At 41.8% G+C, this 22924-nt stretch overlaps 1 protein-coding gene across 3 annotated transcripts in view; it reads right to left on the bottom strand.

Annotated features, from left to right (window-relative positions):
• Positions 1–17998, bottom strand: part of DHX9 (DExH-box helicase 9) — a 41942-nt gene extending 23944 nt beyond the window's left edge. The window contains exons 1-8 of one of the 3 annotated variants that reach the window (XM_045838405.1): positions 17845–17998; positions 14573–14705; positions 13807–13947; positions 6173–6290; positions 5049–5161; positions 4294–4442; positions 2059–2105; positions 157–293 (exon numbers count right to left, since the gene is read on the bottom strand). In XM_045838405.1, the coding sequence (XP_045694361.1) occupies positions 157–293; positions 2059–2105; positions 4294–4442; positions 5049–5161; positions 6173–6290; positions 13807–13947; positions 14573–14683 (816 nt within the window). In that variant the 5' untranslated portion in view covers positions 14684–14705; positions 17845–17998. Of the gene's footprint in view, positions 1–156; positions 294–2058; positions 2106–2947; positions 3078–4293; positions 4443–5048; positions 5162–6172; positions 6291–13806; positions 13948–14572; positions 14706–15239; positions 15340–17844 lie in introns of those variants that run through there. The other 2 variants (XM_045838406.1, XM_045838407.1) reach the window with 2 other exon arrangements.
• Positions 17999–22924: the final 4926 nt, after the last annotated feature.

Here is a 22924-nt window from a genome sequence, read left to right as displayed (position 1 = left end):
ACCACAGCCACCCGCCAGGCACAGATGACCAGACCATTCCCATCTCTTAAGGTAAGACTCCTGCCGCTACAAAATAAACTTCTTCAGCCAAATCCTACACAACAGCTAAACTGAGTATTACAGTATTTCTCTGAGCTACCAAGTCCAAAGACTCACCGTCTCCCCTTCTTTCTTCTTAGTAAGTCCGGAGGAAGCTTCAATCACTCCGAGGTGGTAGAGCTGTCTGACAAGTGACAGGGCACAGGACTGTGCTGCCAGTTTCTTATTTGATCCATGTTCCCGTGCAAAAATCCCTGTAATTTAAGGTCAAGATTACCTAAGACAGAAGACTAACTCATCTAAGTAAACAAACATCTGATCTCATAAGCAAGTAGGGGCTTAGGCACAAAAGCCGCCCTATAATACATAGCACATAATGGGTTCTAAGTTCTTTTTCATTCTAACTGCTAACCACAAGCAATTTCCATAACATCAATTAAGTAACCAACCATCTTGATTACTGATTGATACTAAGACACATACAAATAATCACTATGAAAACAAGTATCTACTTCAATAAAAGTTGTCATCATTAATATCATGACATTAAAAGGGGGGAAGAAAACAGTTTACTTTGTAAAAGCAAAGGGTCAAAAAGCAAAAAATAGAAATAAAAACGGACACCAGGGGTTTGCAATCTCCTTCTGTAAAGAGCCGGGCAGTAAGTACTCCAGGCGTGGCAGGCCCCGTGATCTCCGTCACCACCACCCAGCCCTGCCTTTCAAGCACGGAACCATCCACACACAGTCTCAACTAGGGTGTGACAAACCACAGGCCCAAGAACTAGGAATACTTTTTATGTTTCTAGAATTGTACAAATATGACGAAGTATGTGATATATGTAACCTGGAAAGCTTACAATACTTGCAATCTGGCCCTTTACAGAAGCTCGCTATCCGCTGATGCAAACAAACGAGTAAAACTGGATCCCAACACTACTCAAGTGAAACAGGCCGTGGGCTGTCTTTGGCCAGGGGGCTGCAGTTTGCTGATCCCGACACCAGACTGAAGCTAGTATTAATCATATTCTTAAAGAAAATGCTAACAGAAAGGTTTCCTCTCCGGTATCATTCAGCTTTAGGAGTGATGGCAAAGAAGGGGAACAGGTCCTTCCTGCCTAACTAGCCAGTTTAGCCGAGTTCAGCCTGATGGTCCGATGGACGGGCTGGCAGGCGTGAGACTGCCTCTGTCCTCCTCCCTCAGCATCCCATCCACTCAAAGGGCTTATTTTTAAAGTCTAGGGTAAAAATTTCAACACCATCTCTTGAGGATTTATTCAAAGGTTTTATTCTATCAGGAGAGTCCCTCATATATGAAATTGGAAACATGAATGTCAGTTGCAGAATTCTTAAGCTGGAAAAAGTCTTAGGCCATTTCTCTCAATTCACGGATAAGTTAAATTGAATTCCAGCGACGTGAGGTGGGATATTCAAAATCACAAAATCTGTTAGTGACCAAACAAGGCACACGAGGCCTACCCTCGAAGCACCACACGTTGCCTGTTTAAACTCACTGTCCCGGCACCAAAGAACGCACGCACCGTATCTGTGTCTTTTTACTTCCTTTATGAACAACCCCAATCTAGTCTTCGTTTCTCGAGGTAACCGTCTCACCTTTTCCTCTGGGCTCCAAACTAGTAAACGCTACACATCTGCCTCCTAATCCTCTCATCCGGTTTACTCCTTTTCTAAATTTCACCTAGCTAGTTTTACCTAAACAAACTGGAAAAATAGTTGTGTGTACAAAGAAAAAAATGTTTTAAAGTTCTTTGACACTGGTAGACTCCTAGGTAACTTACCATCTTTTACCCTTTGAAATATAGCACCAGCCTGATCATTTTCTTTTCACCTGCAAATTGGAAAACTGGGCCCTCTAATTCTCATAATTACTAAATTCTAAAATGCCCTAGATGCTACCTTATATCATGTACTCTTTCAATTAATAAAGCCCATGTATACGTAACCCCAGACTCTAATTATTACTTCACTACACAAGACTCAGAGTATCAGCAACACTTACTTCTGCCCAGCGGCTTGATATAAATGGTCATTTCTGCAATAAAACTCCTGTAACAACATATACAAACAAGGTTAGGAATTTCAGTTAGAAATTACTAAATCCAGACTCCCAAATCAGGCAGGCTTTTTCCAACTGCTTAAGCAAATCACAGCAAAAAACACTGTAAAACATTTGCTTCTGTTCAATCCTAGAACGAATGAAGTGTGTAAACTTCAAATAATGTACAACATGCCACAAGACTGCTATAATCAAAGATGATGAGCTAATTTTTCATGGAAAGAAAATGTTAGGGTTTTAGATTCTCTATTTACTTACTCTTACTCTTATTCCAAAGGTTGTACTCTGAAGAGCTAGAACACATTCAAGGAGAAGGAATTTTCCACTTAGTTTGGGGCCAAGAAATAAAACAGAACCAAAGCTCTATAAATTACAGTTGTAATTCCTTTAAGGTTCCTTTGCACTGGCCCCCCACTAATGACTGCAGTCTGTCACACTGAGCTAACTAACACACGCACACAGGCACCCGACGCAGGGACACATGGACACTGCATCTACCAGTGGCTCCTGAGGCAGGGGCCTGCTATCTATCTGCCTGCCGTTGGAAGAAGCCCTTGACAACAAAAAATTTACCTTGTTTGTATTACACTGACGTAAATCAGGTCACGGAGAACTGAGTATCTGAAAATTATAGCTAAAATTGCTAGCAGATTCTAGGCAATGGCTTAGGATTTAAGCAAGGGAAAAACTGCCCTTTGAAAGCTTATGCTTTCTGATCCTTCCACTGCTCAGGCACATTCTAACCCTGACATTGTGCTGTGAATAAAAGGTTAAGTGAGGGTTAAGAAAAAAATTAATGTTAGACTCCTTCCTATATGTCTTGTGAACTGACCTTCAGGCACAGTTGCTTCAGGGGTCAAAGGCCACTGACTTTCAGGGGAACAACATCCACCCTTTCATTAATGACACCGATGCCAGTATGTTTCTCAGCCAGGCTTAAAGTCAATCTCATTCTCCTCCACCTAGGGGGAACAGCGACACCAGAAATCAGTTTACAATCGTTTCCCATGTGATTGCTTAGTTCAGCCTAAGCAGCAGCACATGTGTGTATGAACACAGACCTCTGGTGTTGCTGTCTGTTATGCCTTTAAACAAAGGACAGACAAGGAGCAATGCTGTCCCGGCTCCCCCAACTGTCTTTGCCTCCCTCCTCTTCATATCCTGAATTCTTCAATTCCTTGGATCAGAAGTCAGTAAGACAGTGAAACATCATAAAGTGTTTACTGCAAGCAGCAGAGGGTACACTTAAGTTATTTTAACTATTCTGAAAGTCCCCATGTGCTGCTAAGCCAAATCAGTTCATAAAGACAAAATATTCAAGAAAAATCAGCAACAAATGCATCTTTCCTTTACAACCCCTGAGGGTTTTCAAGTCTGACATTAGAATTAAGCATCTGAGAATTCAGGATTGAACAAAACAGTGGGATGCGGGGTAACATTGCTCATTAAACATCACTTTGACCACAGCGTCAAAGTGTTATTTTAGTAGTAATTTAGGGTTGCCAGATGCATCCAAGGGAGAAAGAATGCTTTGATTTGTAAGAAAAATACTTTTAATTTATTTCGCACAATTTATTTCATAAAAGAAAAGAACAGTGCCCCCAAGAGTCTAATCCATGAGCCTTCCTGGGAGTAATAACTACTACACCCTGGAATGCTCTCAGGAAGAACAGCAAGCAGGCTGAGAAACATACTGTCACTGTTACAACAACCTCCCTCTATGTTCAGTTTTGTAAGTTTAACAAACTAGAAGTAGGCTAATTCACATACAAACACTGAGGCTTCAAAGTGTTATTTTACCACCTTACACGAAGCCCTTAAAACTTCAACAGAACTCTTAAGGGCTGGCAAGCTTCAAAGCTGAAGGAACATTTGGGTCAAGTGCAATGCAATCTACCTCCAAGACTCTAAAACTTAAGTGTCTAGCTTGACCCATCAGAGAAATAATCATTACAACTGCCCCTGACAATACCACAGTGAATAAACTCACCACCTCTGGCCGATACCATCACCGGTGGCTATCATTTTTGCCTGTCAGATTCAAAGAAAACCTTAAAAAACCTAGCAATACAGGTGGCAGAATTTGCAGACTTTCTTACACAGCTGTACAAATACAGAACAATACACATCCCAAACCACCCGGACTTACTATGGAAGGGAAAGAGTGAACAAGCAAACCTGTTGTGATCGGGGCCCACTTGGGTGTACTTATATTCTCCCTGGATCTTTTCTTTTTGGAAATACTGGTTCAGCCGAGCCTTAGCATTTTCCAAGGTCCAGTTTCCATGAAGCCCTGCATTTAAATCCACTTCTTCTGATTCAAGAGTCTGTTGAATCAATGAAAATTACATTTGGCTGCGCTACTTTTAGTTATAAATATTTGAGGTACAGAAACGTAAAAACATCTTTGTGCCATCCTTTATAATGCAAAAGCTTCTTTTTAAAAAGATACTTTCAATAGTTTCTATTTCTAGTCAAAATTGTGCCAGAATTTTGCATATGATGGCCTATTAGCTAAAAAATACATTACCTATCAGTTAATATGTTATTTAAATTGTTCCTAAGAAAACTTTGACAACTTTTTTGTGCTGGTTTACCACTTTAAATAAATTAAGTAGGTAAAATGAGCTGTTTATTAAGGCATTTTCACAATATGGGCGCATAAAATGAGGTTTACTGAGGTACCTATATTTCCTACAAAGCAGATGAGAACTTTCATTACAACTAAGGAAAAATACTTTCCTTTCACAGGCAATTCTAGGGACCAATTTAACGGGTAGCTCAGGTTCACGTGTGTGTCACGTGTGATCAAGCCGTCTCAAATAACCACTGTAAAGAGGCATCTGATTTCACGCTGCGAGTATGTCAAACCTTGCCGGGAACTAAACCCTAGATCCCACTCCTGGGGATGGAACACAGGATGACAGCCTTACCGCTTGCACTTCCTGTTCTTCCTTTTTAATATAATAATCCTTCAAGTTGGCTCCTCGATCCCAGGTGGGCCCAGGAGCACCATAGCCAGAGGCCCCAACTCCAGAATTATTTTCTGTTAAGGAAAAAAAAAAATGTTCTCTTGATGAATTAAACTGCAGGAAGATCCTAAATATTTTAAAGAATATTCATAATTCACATCTTGGCACTCCATAATTAGAAACCCTAGGTTTCAATCATTTGGAAATGGGCCTGAAATCTCTATGACTTGCTTGAAAAGTGTTACATTACTGAAGCACGGGCTAAATGCTGATTCCAAGGCAGGTATGCAGTGGAAAGATACCGGTAATGATCGGAAGTGACTGATAACCTAGCATACGTTATCAATGTAGCTTTGTTTTTTAAGCTGTTACATACAAAAACACTGATTAAATAATAAAACTGTCTCTTTGCTAAATATGACCCTGGAAGGAAGCTATCTGCTAGTGCTGGTAATGAAAATGAGAAGCTGAAAAGGTACAAGAAAGTGATGGATACTGATGAAAAAGCAGAGTAACTAAAAAGAGTTAATACTGACTGATCATTAACTGAGTTTATTACACGCTTTTTAAAAATTTTTCTCCTCATAACAATCTTAATTAGTAAATACCACTATTACTCTCATTTCATAAATACTAGATATGAGACTTAAGTAATCTGACCAAATACCCTAGTCCATCTACCCGACAGTGAACATGGCAATAAAAGTTTGGGTAGTATACAGAATTCAGCAATGGCCTGGATCCACAGGTAAACAAACAAGTCTGTAATATACTGATATTTGGTAAGAGTTACGAACAAGAAAGGGCAATAAATAAGACCCTTTAATCAAATGCTCTAGTTGGTGCAAAATCTATCCACAGATCAGAAATTAGATGCTAATGATAGCAAGGAATGAAGCTATATCACACCTTGTAAGAGAAAATAAATGAGCCAGCGTTTTTTGCAAACTTATGAAGCCTTTGGGATCTCTCTCAACATGAAGAGTTTACTACAGTTAGTTCTTTTCATCCAGGTGAAAAAGAGATGATGGCCTAGATCATGTATAACTTACTCTCAGTCATGTGCACACATTCAAGTCCCTTACCTGCCTGGAGAGCCAGGTGTGGAGGAAGAGGTCCTCCCATGGTGGTTGGCAAACCTCCTCCGTCAGTACTGGCTGCGCTGTCAGGTGTGTCGGTGAGTGGGGGCAGAGGGGGTGCCACCTGCAAATGAAAAAGTCAATGCAGTACCAGCCATTGTTTTCAATGACTGTAAAACTATGATGGTCTCACTTCAGGGAGAAAAGGGGAAGAATAGTAAAAATTACTTATAATTCTCCATTTGGAAATTTTATATATACAGATAGGGTATATACAAACATAATTTTCCTACGAAAAGTGGGATGAGTAATTTACTTTCTCCACTTACTATCTTTATAAATACATTCGATATTCAGTAAGTATCTGTTAGGAGCCTTCTACATGGTAGACATTGCTCCAGGGACTGAGGATAAAACAACGCGGAGACACAAGTTCTGTACTTACGGAGCTATATTCAAAGAGCTATATTCTAACTGTGTACAAGTCTTACAGAGTTAGACAGTAAGTAAGTACCCAGTACGTCAAGTGTGATACAATACTACAGAGCAACATAAAGCAGAAAAGAAAAACGGGGACTGTGAGAGATCACTATTTAAATAATGTGAAGAGGGAAAGCTGTACTCACAGGTGACTTTTGAGAAGATATATGAACCAAGTGAAGAGGCAACCAAAAAAGATCTGAGAGAAGAGATTTCCAGAGAAGAAACATCAAGTTTCAAGACAAATGCAAAACATTTAACATAAATTTTCTACTTCTTTAAATACTGATCTACATGAATTTTAAGGCCTTACTACTCCATTCTATGGAGGTATTCTACAGAAGAGAAGTAGCAATGATTAGAACTGACTTCTGATGGAAGTGCCAAAGAAGGACTGCACCTGAGCATCAAGGTGTCAAAGCTCATGGCCACAGAAGAAATATACATCATTGACACAGACCATGAAGACACTGCTATTGCTCAAGACTTGGCTCACCTCAGTTCAGTCATCAATTCAAATGCAGAGTGCAGCCAAGCTATCAAGAGAAGGCTGAGACCCGGGAGGGCAACAGAAGAATGAGGACAGGTCACCAAGAGCAAAGATGCATCATTAGAGACCAAGGCTAAGATCACTCACACCCTCGTATTCTCAGTTACTATGTATGGATGTGGGAAGTTGGAAAGTGATGACCGGGGGGGGGCAGGGGACAGGACAGGACGACAATGACGGAAGACGATGATGGACCTGCTTCATTTCAAATACGGTGTTGGAGGGACAGCTCCATGGAAACCCTGGACTGCCAGGAAGATGAGCAGGTGGGTCCTGGAGCAATTATGCCTCAAACATCGCTGAGAGCACAAAGGACAGAACCGCAGCTGTCTTACTCCAGGCACGTCATGAGAAGGCGGGGTCTCTGGGGAAGACAGTGACGCTGGGAACTGGGAACGACAGAGGGCAGCAGGAAAGAGGCAGACGAAGTATGAGATGGACTGTCTGTGCACGAGAAGCCACAGGCAGGCATCCACCGGAGCTGGACGGGCCGTTAAGGACAGGACACTGTGGACCTCCCTAACTCACGGGGTCACCATGAGTCAGAGCCGACTCAACACACACCACATACATAACTCGATCAACACCGTGCTGATGGGTACTCAGCTACTGCCCATCTTAAAGAAATTGTAAAACACTGCCATAATCTCTTCATACTTAGGTTTATTTCAGGAAAAATTCAAAAAAGTAAAATTCCTGCATTAAAAGGCATCAACATTTTACAAATCACCACAGCGCTCTACAAAAAGGTTGCTGAATACCATACTCACCCAGTACTACATATGAGAATTTTTTCGCCACATCCTCTCCAGTTCTGAGAATTACAGAATTCATGCCATTTCTTTTACCAGTATTAGTTTTACCAATATTTTGGGTTTTGTTCTAGCAACCTATTATTTTAATTTACATTTTCCTTGTCTAGCATTCTATCTGGATATTCATGTTAACATTAACTTCAAAGAATTTAACATTTCAGTGATACTCACTCTTTATCCTACAAGTTCCCCTCAAACTTTATTAACACTGCTTACTTTCCAAGAGTATTTTGCTTGTCTTCTTTCTGTAGTCAAGTCTCGTTTCTGCCTTTTACATTCTCCTCCAGATGGCCTTTCCTACCCTCAGACCTATTCTGCATTACAATTATTACACATCATTAGATATTATATATAATAGATACTATATGCTTATATTATACATATATATCGATATATAAATGTATATATCATATACATTTGGAGCTAGTATGTCAACTTAGTTACTGTAATCTTAAAATAATCTTTACTCACATGTGGTGGAATTGACTAGTACTTTTTTCCCATATTCTTTTGGCTATTCTTAAGTAATTATTTTTCCTAATTACCTTTCCTAATATATCAAATATGTTAAACTCATACAATTTACTCAGGGAGAACTGACTTTCTTATTATGAACTGACATGTTACGAAATAAGGCAAGCTCCCATCCAGAAACACGGTATGGGGCTCTAATCTCATCAAGTCTTCTGTCTGCTGACATTCTCTGTGGACACCTTGACGTCTGAACAGCAAACAATTGTGGAAAATAGAATAACCTCCTCTTCCAGGGTGGGCAGATTTGTTTCCCAAGAGATTTGGGGACGAGGGAGAAGCCACGTGCCTGTACCGACAACTTCTGTCTCTGATTAAGAAGTCTTTTGTCTTTGGCCAGCATCTACAACATTGTGGCAGGCTAAATGATTAGCTTACAAGTATGGCAAAATCCCAGGCTCGTAAGAGTTCTTCACGCTATCCTTCAATAACAATCTGCTGCGTTGTTCTTACAGACCCTACAAACTACGTATCCTTTAGTCCTCTTAATTTTTACTAGTACAGTGAGTAGGAAATTTTTCCAATTAAATTATTTATAGTGTTTATACTATCTTTCTCTTCCATTACACCTCTTTTCTTTCTTTTTCTTCCCTGCATTACACCAATGGCGGTGACGACAGACCCTTAGGTCTCCGCTCGACAGAAACCCCCACGGCAGCGCACCTCAAACTGTCTGAGATGACGCAAGCAGCTTTCGGCATTTTCCCTTTCCATTGGGAACGATATTTTTGTAAAATATCCCTAAAAGTGAGCTGCCAGGAATATAAAATAGACATAAAATACAAGCCCAAGTTTCCTATAGTCAACAGCGGTAAACTGCTGCCACGACGCTCCCCTGCGTCTCTGCACCGCCCTCCTCACGGGCTGTCACGCCGTCATGAGCCCGGAGCCGCGCTGCCCAGCCCCGGGCTCGGTCTGAGTCCCCAGGGCTCGGTCTGAGTGCGCTGCCACCACCAGTTTCACATGGTACCTCTCAGCATGTCCAGGAAGCATTTTTCTACTCCGTTTCCTAAGTACTTTAGTATGTGCATTTAATTTTATGAAATGCTTTTTTAAAAAGACCTCTATTAAACTGACCACTGAGTATTTTCTCTTATAAACTCATTATCGTGACGTAGTAAGAAAGACACTAGAGATGTCGTATCAGATATGGTATTGTGCACTGTATCATTTTTCTAAAATATGAAAAATTCTGCATTCGTAAACCAGGTGGATTTTTTTATAAAGGACTGTGAATCAACAGTATTTACTTAATTTTTAAAAATCTGACCTAGGATGGGCTATTTTTATTTATCTTTTACCAAGAGCATTTTGAAATGTTGTATTTTTTGCTTTTTAATTCAGTACTTTGATTTCATCTTTATTAATTCCTTCCAATTTTAGCTGTTCTATTTTTCTGAACTAATACTTACTAGTTTATTTTAAAACCTATGTACTGTACAATAATAAAAGCATTTAATGTTCCTTTGAATAAATGACCACTCCTCTAACCTCCAGAGTTTTGACAGACACTATTATCTAAACAGTCTGTAATTTTAATTTTAAATTTTCATTTAGAATCAAGTGTTAACATTTCCAACTGTTTAGCAGGATTTGGGGGGGGGGGGGTCTGTTTGCTACTTCCTCAGAGTACCGTTTCCGTTTTCCCAACCCATGAAAGGGCACAAAGGCCCCTTTCAGGCCCTCTTCACCCAGCCAGCTAGCCATCTCTCTTCCCTTACGTCTGTCGGGCAGAAGTAGCTGTTTCGTTGTTCCCAAGACTGGGAAGATTACTGAAAGCATCCCCCGAGCAGGTGTTTTAAAACTTACACAAACAGGACATACCAGACCAGAGTGCCCAGACCCTGAACCCAAAGACAACAGCAAAACAAACTGAAGCCTGTTCTATCAGCCTGTACCTCCTGATTCATAACCACTTGCAGTGACTACCCAGCTACAACCCCTCTTTTCTGATACAATAAAAACTAACAGTCCCTACCCCTCAGGGCTGATACATTTCTCCACACCCTGCCCTTTCCCTCTCTTGGGAAAGTAAAAATAAAACTCTCCTCTCTGTATTTTCTTCTCCTTGTAAATTCTTTCACAGCCTGTGTCACCAGCCACCGTAACAACATATACATGTAGGGGAACTCACTGAGATGCAATATGACTTCAGCAGCAAAGGCATCTGAGAAATGTCAGACTCAACTCTGCAGCCTGAGGCTTGGCCGACTACCTAGAAAGCCCGCGTGCTGCCCAGAGATAAACATCATGCCCACAGGGAGGAGGTTGCAAATGCTCGGAGTACAATAAATGCTGAAATGTCACCTGTAAGTTGGGAATGCAGTGTTCTTTCTCATGGTCCACGTGACTACCCACCGGATGGGTCTACCATTAACCCTATAAAAAAAGAGACCCTGTCCTAGGAGGGGTGTGGACTCTCCCTGGCCCGCTGCAACTGGGAGCAGCGGCTTTCTCCCCATATGTGGTTTCTCCTATGAACGCTCCTATGAATTTGAATAAGGCCATGAGTGAGTTCTTCCGAATGGATCTTGAATTTAGACCTCTGGGACTTTCCTCCAGCAATGAACATTAGCATTTCTAACGCTAGGTGCACTGATAAACCATGAACTGATGTTTGTCTTTTCTGCTTTCTTCCCTAATGTTTATTCTGATATTAATATTGCCATTCCTTTTTGTATTTCATTTGCCTGATAAAGCTTTATTCATGTCTTTATTTTCAATCTTTCTGATGGAAACATTTCTGTATTTTACACAGAAATGTGCTGGAACTGCAAGAAGGCCAGTGCAGCTGGAATACCACGGGGAGGAAGAAAACAGGAAATGCACAGTCAGAGCATTCAATGGAAAAGATCCGAGCCCATTAGATGTCAATAAGGAAAAGACAATAGGGTCTTGTTTTGGGTATGGCCCAGCAAGCTCCTACACAAGACTACCTCCTGCAGATAACAGGAACTCAGTGGAAAAAACTACCAAGGACCTCCGCAGCTATATGCAGGCACTAACAAGGGAATAAAAGCTACCAGACTCCGGAGGAGGCTTCAAATGAGAGAAACCAAGAAAAAAGTGTAGCAAAAGTGTAACACCTGTTTATTATGGCTTTTAGTGTGAGGGAAGACCATGGGAGGCAGCTACAACTCCAATAGAACACCCAGTCTCTCTGGCCTGATGTATCAGATGGTTAAGAATTCGGGGAAACTAGGGCTGCTAGTAAGTGAGGAGGAAAGCCTGGGAAGTAAAGAGGTTCTGTGTACGAACCCTGCCCAAAGCACTCGCTCACTCTCCAACTACACATACAAAGGACAGGCCCCAAGCTGCCCAGCCAAGGATCAGAACCCCGAGGACTGGAACTGTTACTCAACAGCAGTGTTTGCAAGCTGACTCCAACCAACTTCAGTGCTTGACAACACAACAAAAGCAGCACTCTGGAGGAACATTATTTAGAGTCTCCACAACATATTATTCACAATGTTCAGAATATAATACAGTGTTACTTGACATAAGAGAAAAAATGCAATGGACAAAGCCAAACCTGAGATGATTCAGATGTCAGAATTAGTAGCCAAGGATTTAAAAGCAGCTATCATAACTGTGCTCAATAACATAACGGAAATTCACTCATATTATGAACATATGCTTACAATGAATGAAAAAGGTAAGAACTGCCACCAGAGGGGGGTGCTAAAAATTCTAGAAATGAAAAAGTATCTGAAAGAAAATTCACTGGATGGACTTAACAGCAAAACGGAGGTGACAAAGAAAATAATCAGTGGATCTGAAGATAATCATTTGAAATCATCTAATCTGAGAAACAGAAAGTAAGGGGAAAAGAAGATAGCCTTAGGGACCTTTGGGTTAAACATACATATTAACACAGGAGTCCCAGGAAAGAGAAAAAATGAGGCAGAAGAAATGATAGCCAGCTGCCTAGCTGTGGTGAAAGACACAAATGTATAAATTCATGAATCTCAGCAAGCCCCACAGTTTGACCAGGATGTGATTAAAAAACTGTCTCTAGTCACAGTATAGTCAAACCATGGAAACCAAGAAAAAAATGAAAGTGACCAAAGAAAACAACACATTACATAGAGAGGGAAGTAATCTGACTATAGCTGACTTCCCATTAGAAAACAGTGGAGGCAAAAAGACAATGAAAAATTATCTTTCAAGGGCTGAAAGATGAAAACAGGCACCCCAAAATCCTATTACAGTGAGTATATTATTCAAGAAAGAAGGGATAATAAAAATGTTTTCCTATAAAAGAAAATTTCAGAGAATCTGCCACTGGCCTATACTGTTAAGACAAAGGAGAGCAAGGGGGTAAGAAATACAGAACAGGTCATAACATGTGGAGCAATGGCCAATATTTTCAAGTATTTGAAAGAGGTGCAACACTCTTTTCAAGGCCAGAAGCAATGTCAGGATCACTTTGTCCGGGCCCTTCATTTTACAGATGGGCAAACCAATGTAATTATGAATCCTCTAAGTATCTAGTGGTACAATATACTAGAAAGTCTCTTAACTTGAGTCAAAGGCAATGGAAGTAAACAAGAGTGTGTATTTTTATAAGCCAGAATACAAAAATTCAGTGAAAATAAATTGCTAAAATTTTGTAGAGAGGTTTTATAAAATGGAATCCTTCATTTAAGTTACCTAAGGGATCCACTTAAATTGTAATGTGAACCTTTTTTAATGTCAACCATTCTTGTTTTTATAAAAATACAAATTATCTTTTTAATTAAATGAGAAATAAAGTTTATTTCTTAAAAACAGTACTAGAAAGGATCTTTGCTGCATATTCACACATATGATTAAAATAATTGTGGTACCCAAAACACTGGAGTGATATTTCAATGCATGAAATACTATTTTCTCTCTGCTATATAAGAAAGTGTTAATGGGACCCAATATTGTGCCTTAAAATGTTATCGACTTTTATATTGTTTAACACGTCATCTTTGGAAGTACGCAGAACACAACAGGCTCTGAAAAGTCAGTTAACGAATGAGTGAAATACATAAAACCGTAAGACATACAGAGTAAACGAATTTCCTGAGCCCACGAGTCAGGTGCATAATAAGAACGAAATCCAATCCTCGGGAACTCATCCCAGTGCGCTGAGGAAACCCGACGCCAAGGTATACACCAAGGAACACATTAATATATTTGAAAACAACACTGAAAAATTGTCAAAGTCTCCATATATACTGGGTTAGCATAACCTCAGAACTCACCTCCTCAAGTATTTGGCTATAAGTACTTACCCCCACAGCTGGGACTTCTTCGCTCTTCACTTCATTTATTCGAACCAAATAGTTAACAAAGTCTCTGGCAGCGTTGCTCTGGGCATCTTTTTTATTGGTGGAATTGCCCATGCCAATGTAATTGTATCCTTCCACCCGAACCTTCAACAGTCAAGAAAACAATTTAAGAGACGGGCCTGGGTAATTCTGGGACTTAAAAAAAAAAAAATCCTAATTCAATGATGCATTACTCCATAAACACAGTGAAAATAACACACCTAAGAGAATTCAAGGACTGTCTGCCTTATGAAAACACTGCAATCATTTTGTCTAGTAATAAGCTAATCCAAAACAAGAACATAAACTTACGTGGCTCAGATATCCTCTACTCATATAACATTAAGGGTCCACATTATTTTATAAGACCCAAGAACAAGCTCCCTATTTATATTTATTTTAAACACTTAGACCTCAAGCAATCGAGAATTACTGTACTTTCTACAGGAGTTAGCAAAACTGCAAACAGCGATCTAACTTTTCTATTCTGTACTGCTAGTCGGTGAAAGCTGAAGATGCATGTTCTAAGTAGAAGAATTTACCTATCAGATTGTTTTCAAAGTAATGCTTACTTGAAAATGATTTATAAAGCTATAAAACTGCAAACAAGTCATAATAAAGAACATTATCTAACATGCAACACATAAACATTTCCAAATAGCAAATAATGTTCTTTTAACACCAAAATAAACCTCAAAGGTCATATCGTGTAAACTATGTTCTTCAGTACCTCACACATGAACTTCTGCCTGTTTTTGTTCCCCACTGCTCTAATTTCGTAGGTTGGGGTCATCTTCCTTTTGCCACACCAGGCATACAGAAAATTTTTAACGTCACCCATGATTCAGGCGTCTTCTTCAGACCTTAAAAAAAAAAAAAGGTTAAAAACTTCATTATTTATAAGAGCAAACACTGGGAATTACCAGGCAAAACACTGGAAATGTCAAAACTGGAATTTACTGAAAATCTAGGTTAAATACAGGGTATTTTATCACATTGCAATTAAAATTGCTTATGAAGAAATTTTAATGACATAATCAGAGAGTCTATGATATGTTATAAATAAAAGAGGGATACAAAAATGTATAATTTGGCCTATATAAAATAAAAAAGTCTATATGCATAAATCAAGACTGGAAAAGAAATATCCCCCAGAATGGTTATCTTTGGGTGACAAGGGACTTTTATCATTTCCTTAAAAGAGGTTATGCACTGCCCTATTTTTGTACAATGGGCACCTCATGTGTTTTAACTCATTCAATCCTCACAACAATGGTAGATAACATTATACGGTAGGCATCATCACCATCTTTTCACAGGGGAAGAAACTAGGACATATAAAGCTTAAGTAACTTTTCCCAGTCACCTGCTGCGGGGCTTATATTCAAACTACTTACTATACTAAGAAATGGTCATCCATCATTTTGGGTATGTATCCAGTAGTTTATTTTCATTCTGGTCTCCAGCAGACCCTCCTCAGAGTTGCGGGCTGTATACTGTAAGCCCAAATACATTAAATATGCAGTACCTGAACTAAAAACAGTCATCTGTCACCTGAGATCGCTCCTCTAGGCCTTGCTATTTATCAGCCTGAGGACACTCGTCTCCTCAAAGTAGAACATACCACACATACTTGCCACTCCCCCTTTACTCCCCGGGTCATAGGACACCAAGAGGCTCACAAGCCTAAGACATGGGTCTAAACTGTAAACAAGATATCTGAGGCCAAATTTAGAACCCCCAAATGCTATGAGTTTAGTTTGCCGTGAGAAGAAACCCCATAACTAACATCAAATCTTTGTCTTCTGTTAATGTTTAGGTGCCCTTTGTTAACACCTACATCTAATGTCATCAAACTGGGCCCTGTTTGTATAAACCTGTTCATTCTGTACCCACAGACTAATCCCGAGGACATCCTGTTAATGGAAAAGCTGTGGAAAACTGAAGATGTCTATTTATTCCACCTCTGAATAATTAACTTAAAAACAAGCCTTCAGGGTGAATGAGTAACATAAAATAGGTAGAACTACACCATCAATTTTCTTCCTCCCTACAGATGCAGTCTCATCTAACTCCATAATATTCAATATTTACTATTCAATATTAATGATGCCCAAAAATATATTTGAAGTTTAGTCCTTTCTAAACTTCAAAATCTTTAAGCTACAAAATCAAACAAGTTCAAACTACAGCACTCAAGTACTCATTTGAATGCTAACATGACAGCTCAAACAGAATTTTAAATTTCCTTCCCAGATTTGTTCCCCCTCCCCACCCCTAAGTCCAGAGTTCCCGTTTCCCTACACAGCACCATCATGCACCAAGTTACTCATATGATCGACTAAGTAAGTGGGAGTCACTGACCCCCCCACCCCAGATCCTCCACAGCTATCCTTGCAGAGCCTTTACTCCATGGCAGACCGCATCCCTGGAAGACCACCTACATGAAGTCTTGTTCTTCACCCTTACAACCACTACATAGAAGAAGCATTATCATCATCCCTTTTCACTGGCCAATAAACTGAGACAATAACTTACCCTGGAAGACAGAGGCCCTAACTGGGAAAGGCAGATAGTCTGACTCCTAATCTACTAAACAATTCTGCCTCAACGTTCTCTCTGTTGGATGAAAAAGTAGCCACGCACTAAACCTGACAAGCGCAGGGAGGGCCAGCATGGCAGGCCCCACGGGCTCAGAGAGGAAGTAACCTCACAGGATGGTCTGAATGTAAAAATTCTTAACTAAACGCAGTCATACAGGTAGTCAGGTCCTAGTCCTGTGGCTTCCTTGACAAAAGTCATCTTTACCTTAAATGAGCCTGTCGAATGCCTTTTTGCATTTAGATGACACACCTTTGGAATGCCCGAGTAATCTTTTCCTGACCCCTCAGGGCCCAACCCACTGCAGAATCCCCCATGGTCACCTTGTTCCCCGCTTCCCATCCCCACACGCCATAAATGTTAAGGATCAACTACCCTGTACCCACCCATGTACACGAAATCTGTGCTTCCCTGTTTTACTTTTTATCCAAGCCCAGAGATTTCCCCACTTCGCTTTCTCCCGCCCCCTTCATCTACCAGCAGTGGATCTCATGCAACACCCCCTCCTCTGACTCTAAAGTATAAAATAAGCTGTAAAGCTGCCACTCTCCACAGCATTTTCTCAGTCCGTTGAGATTTTGCTTCCCGGCCGTTGTCATCAGTTTGGCTCAAATAAATCTCATAAAAATTCTTTACAGGTCTGCACATTTCTGTCCGTCTCCTCTCCCACCACTACTGCACACCTGCCAGACTGCAATGTCGTCCTGAGCAATTCCGTTTCCACTCGGGCCGCCCCGAAATCCATTCTCTTAAATCCTTCTCACCACACTGCAGTCACATGGCCTTTCCAATCTCTGCCCTTAAACGCTAACTACTCCCTGCTACCTCTTGCTTTTCCTCGGTCTTCAGAGTAATGAGCCACTCTGTCAGCTCCAAAAGGCCTTCCCTGCCCGCCCTATGTAGCTCTCCCTTCACACTCTCCAATTTCTCATCTTTATCTAAATCAGCAGCCGTTTGTTTTCCTACTGCCCCCGACCGCCACCTCGGTGAGTGAGGGGCAGGCCTGCGCCTAACTTGTTTACAGCTCCATTCACACTGCCTGCAGTTCAGCGCCCAGGATTTGCGGCACCAACGGAGAGACCCTGGGCAAGTGTGGCGTCTGGCGGGCTCCCCTTTCGCTGAGCGGGACAACGCCCCGCCGGGCATGCCGGAGGACGAAGTGGGGTCTGGCTGCTTTGGAAACAGGACTGGGAACTGCGGGACGAAAGGATGGGGGCCTCCACGGGCCCGGGACTGCACAGGCGTGGCGAGCATCCCGCAGCCCGCAATCCCAGCAACCGGCGCCGCGGCGCGTCCCATCCCCCACCCGCCCCGGCCGCCCGCGCTTCGCAACAAAGGCCGGCCGCAGAGCGGCGGGGCCGCACGCCGCTGCAACGGGTGGCGAGGACGTCTTTCCCCTACCGGCTTCCGCTGCCTGGTTCCCGGGAGTACAGCCCTCTTAGGACCGTGCGTGGTTCCTCCCTTTCTCCGAGACAAACGGCAACCGCACCACAACCTGCATGGAGAGGACACCGAAATGGCTCCTGCGGCGGCGGCAGGGGGGCGGGGTCGGTGAGCGTACGCCTGCGCAGAAAGTGAGTTTGGGCCCGAGGGCGCCCAGAGGGAGGGGCGGGGCCGGAGCTTCCCGTCGTCATGGAGATCCGCCGCGCTAGGCGGGCCCAAGCTCCCCAGTGCCTTACAGTACTGGGTGAGTTGGGGTCCTGTACCATTTTGATGCAGCGAGATGTTGTCGTAGGGACCTCTGGTAGATGAGGTGGCCTTCCAAGACAGAACTGGAAGTCTTAGGTGCTAACTCTGTAGGCTTGTTTTGATCAAATGAGATGGCATATGAAAGGCGCTTAGCTCAGTTTTTGGCAGGTAATAGGGATTCAGTAAGTGTTAGTGTTCAGTAAGTGTTCAGTAAGTGTTCAGACACTGTAAAAGAAATAAGCTCAGTGAAGGCAATAACCCTGCCTGGCTAGCTCAGGCCACTCACCGCAGTGCCTGACACATTGCTAAGAGTTCAGCAAAAACTAGATTAGTGAATGGATATATCCTGCAAGATTGTTTTGTTTTACACTGGAGATCCTTTTGTCTTCAGACTCTGTGGAATACTTTGTATTCTGAACTACTGTAGTAGTCATTGTGAAGTTTTTAACTCTAGTTTTTCCCATGAAGGCAGAAATACAAAATATATCAAGTTGGGGTTGTTCCAGAGAATCCAGACTAATCCATTTATCTGGGCCCATCATACCTATATATCCTTATTTTTCACCTCTTTGATTACATTTTTCTTAACTCTTCTAACTCATAGTGATCATTCCCTTTAAAACTCGGTTGCTCTTACAATCGGAATAGTAGTGCATGTATTCATTCTTTTATTTTCTCCATGTATTTGCTCTCTTCAATTAAGAGTAGCATCATTAAAGGCAAGATATTAATTTTTGTTTCTTTGTACCTTTCAGGGTGTTTACACCTTCAAGTGCCTGATATTTACAATAAGAGAAACCCAACTAGCATAAATTGATTGCAAGTATTTTGATAGATAATGAACACAGCAACATATTAAGTATAAACAAAAATTTCAGAGGTGAAGCTTGAGCTTCCAATGATTATGGAGAATTTTATTATTGAGTTGGTTCTTAATTTAGCCCTTGCACCTGAGACCTGCAATCTCCAGGGGACTGGGTGTCAGTGACTGGCATTATTTTAGCACTTTCTAAGATATTCCTTAACATTTGCAGATGAAGCTTCAAGACATGCTCCCTTTTCCATCTATACCTCTTTGACCTACTGTTGCTTTGAAATCACTTAGTAAAAGGCTCTCTGATTGTGTTATTCACTATTTCAGATAGTCACACATGGGCCATTGACGAGCATGTGAATGTTTTTCATTCTCTATCCTCTACTAGTAGAGAATGGGACAAAAATTCCCAACCTGAGAAAAAAATATGAGGGTGGCACTATAGTCTGGCTCTGGTAATAATAAAAGCAGATTTTTGTTTCAGGTCTTGCCTTAGGTTTACTATCATTTTCAACTTTATTTTGCCAGCTATTAGTTAAAATATTTAGCAGTGATGTAATGTTTTTCTCCGTTGTGTAAGGAACATATATAGAATTGCGTGGATAGCTACAAAAACTAATAAGAGCCAACACTTTACTATGCTTATGATGTGTCAGGTGTTGTTTTAAGATGCTGTTTTTATATGTATTACATCATGTAATCCTCACAATAATCCCAGAAGGTAGACATTATAATTTTCAAGTTATAGATGGGATAATAACTGAAGGACTAAAAAGTTAAGTAATGTGTAGGTCACGTAGCTAGTAAGGAAGTGATGGAGCTGAGACTTGAACCCACATGGCCTGGACCTGAGGTCATACGAATAACCACCAACAGGATAGCCTTGGCTCCCACACAACCTTGTTACACTGTTTGCCGTTTCACACTGAACTGAACTCAACTCTCCACTACATCAGTAGGTCCCTAGTCATTGAATCTTAGGGATAACACGGGAGTGCTAAGAGATTGTTGACGGGAGAGACCTGGCTCTTCCTGCTGATGCATGTAAAGAATTACATATCAGCAAGTCTAGTAGCATGTAATCAGTTTATTAGTGGCCCATTCCCATGGAAGAGAACAGGACTGGGTAGGGGTGGGGGTGAAAGGCAAAGTTGCAGGGCAAAGCAGGGCTACAAAAGCAAGAGCAGATGAAGACCAGGGTGGCAAGCCCCTGGGCGGCCTGAGGCCAGGGGGCCAGAGGCCCAATGGCCGGAGAGCCAAGAGCACCCCGAAACCCCAAGAGAGAGCCTAACTTGTTTTGAGGACTTACCCTTTGTTCTGAGGACTTATATAATTGGTGGGGTAGGAGGAAAAAAGTTACATATTAATGAACGGGTAAATGCGGTGTCAGCTTTCCTGGGGGAATGTGACTACCCAAACTTAGGTATGTGTGGGGGTCTGTTAGCCTGAATCCTTATCTTGCTCCAGATCCCATTTGTTCATCTTGTAAAACAAATTCGTGACAGGAGGCAGTTAATTAAAACTAGGGCACTTTCCAAAGTTATTTATGGACTCTTTCTGTAAGCATCAGGGACTCCCTTGTAAAACAGATAGTGACCAGAGGTAGGCAATTAACCAAAGCTGTTTTATGGGCTCTTTCTTTGAGTACTGGGGGCCCTGTCCCACATTCAGGCCTTGGGATGAAAGCACAGTTTCAAGGCTTTCTTTCCCAGATAGTGGAAATGCTACACAGAATTTCAAGGACTTCCCTTCTTTCTTGTTAACATAGTGTTTCTTGAGATGTTGGAACACCTGGCAATATTATCAGACCAGGCTCAGGACTGCTGAGTTAGTATGTGAGACCTGTCTCCTTCCTCCTCCCTGCCTCGGTTTACTATTTATTCCACCTAATTGGTAAAAGGCGTTTCCTGGCAACCAGGGTGCTAAATGCTGGCCAGTAACAGTATTGCAGTCTCAGAGTTCTTCCTATGCTGTCTCCTGCCTCAAGGTGGTGTTAAAAGTGAACATATGACCCTAGCTGCTGTGGCTTAGTGGATTGAGTACCAGCCTGTGACACGAAGGATCACCGGTTCAGTTCCCAGTTGGGGCACAGCCTGGGTTGTGGCCAGTTCCCTGGTGGGGGGTGCATGAGAGGCAGACACACATTGATGTTTCTTTCCCTCTCTTTCTCCCTCCATATCCCTCTCTCTAAAAATAAAGAAAATCTTTTTAAAAAAGTGGATATATGAATTTAAGATTTTTGGTGTGAAATAGTCTGTTGTTACCCTGTTAAGATTCATATTCTGGCTCTGCCAGAACTGATGCAGACTCCGGCCAGCAATGTCCACAGTATCATGGATGCAACGAACAAAATCACACGGACTGCAGAAGTCCTGTGGAAAAAATGGACGGCGTGGCCACTTTCTGAGTGAGAGAGCGCCCCGACCCTTGCCTGGACAGGCTTTTATTGCTTTCTGGGAGCATTACATCAAGGAAGGTCCTCATTCATTATGCTCCAGGCAGTAACGATCTAACAATAGATAACATTCAAAGAACTATGAGGCTTATTCTGAGTCAGGGTTGGTTAGCTAAAGAGCCATAAAACTTTGGGAAACAAACTTATTGTATGCCTGGACCCTTATCAGAGAAAATCGAGGGCATTCTTAGCAAAGCAGGTTTCACAGGATTTTATGCATACTTTCCCAGGCCTGATCACCCGGGGAACTGCCTGTTCCTGCCCAGGGCTGCACCGCCCTCTGGCGTTGTTTCAGGCTGGAGTCAGGCAGGGGAAGTAAGGCAGCCTAGAGATTAGGAGGCTTCTCGCAGACAGAATGAGGATTCATGCTATGTCAAAGCTGAGGGGCGAGAGTCCATCACCCCCTTTTTCTATAGCCCCCCAAGTCCTTCCCTAAGGCTACCTTCATGACCATGCCTGTCTTAGGTTGTCCCTCCCTTGAGGAATCTTACCTGTCATTGGCTAACCAGTCACCTGCACTGGGGGCCAGGCAGGGTGAAGTAAAGGGAGCAAAGGCGGTGCCCCTGCCAGGGAGATAAGCTTTGTCTCCTTAATGGCTTATGGTGCTAACGTCTCTTTACTCAGCCTTAGCCACGGTGGGGGTTACAGCTTCTGAAACTAGGCAGGGCAGTTCCCAGCACAGAACCAAGTGTGACCTTGACTAAGATATTTCATTCTCTTTGCCATAGTTACTTCATTTTGAAAAAGGGAAGATGCTATATTGTATCACTTCTAAAACACGTTTGCAAAAACACTTTGAATCCACTGGAATGAGATGGCATGTCATCCTTTGTCAGTATTTTTTACTTTCTCATAGGTATATATAAAATAATGTCTTACAATAAACAGCGTTATGAGATTTGGTGAAATATTACCTATATCACAAAGTAATTATACAGAATAAATATGTAAAGTTCAGTTCCTGGCATTAACCGTATTAAAAACTTTTTCTAACTAACCCCAGCGTCTGAAGATTACCTTGTCACATTGCACCCATGTGATTCAGAGGCTGAGGCCCCATCAGGAGCAAGAATGGCAACAGGTACACAGATAAGGGGGCCAGCGATGCGTGTGTCCTGGCGCACAAAGTGATGTGCTGCCCTTTAGGGACAACATGTACCAACACAGAACACCCCAGGAAGGGGGCATGCTTCACCCATTAGACATGATTTTGTTAACAAAATAACACACAAAACACAGAGCTGATCAGAGGCAGAGTTTGGATTATTCCTTTAAGATTTAGTTTTCAATGTGTGTTACCACAGGAACGCAGGGCTCAAAAGCCAGGGGGGTTTTGACCTAACGTGAAGGTCAAACCTAATGCTCCGGGCCCAGAGGAAGATGCTGTTGAACGGAGCTGTGGGTGCGCACTAACCCAGCAAAAATACAGCTGGAGAAAATAAGGACAGACCTGAAAGGTGCTAGACATGGAAGTGTAACTCATTAAAACAAGAGAAAAGTTAAACCACGTTTTAAGTGGAATT

This window comes from Phyllostomus hastatus, unplaced genomic scaffold (genome assembly GCF_019186645.2).
Source record: "Phyllostomus hastatus isolate PE091 unplaced genomic scaffold, TTU_PhHast_1.1 phas_contig_283, whole genome shotgun sequence".
Taxonomy (NCBI): domain Eukaryota; kingdom Metazoa; phylum Chordata; class Mammalia; order Chiroptera; family Phyllostomidae; genus Phyllostomus; species Phyllostomus hastatus.
Note: the sequence above shows the minus strand (reverse complement) of the source record. Positions and strands in the feature narration are given on the sequence as shown.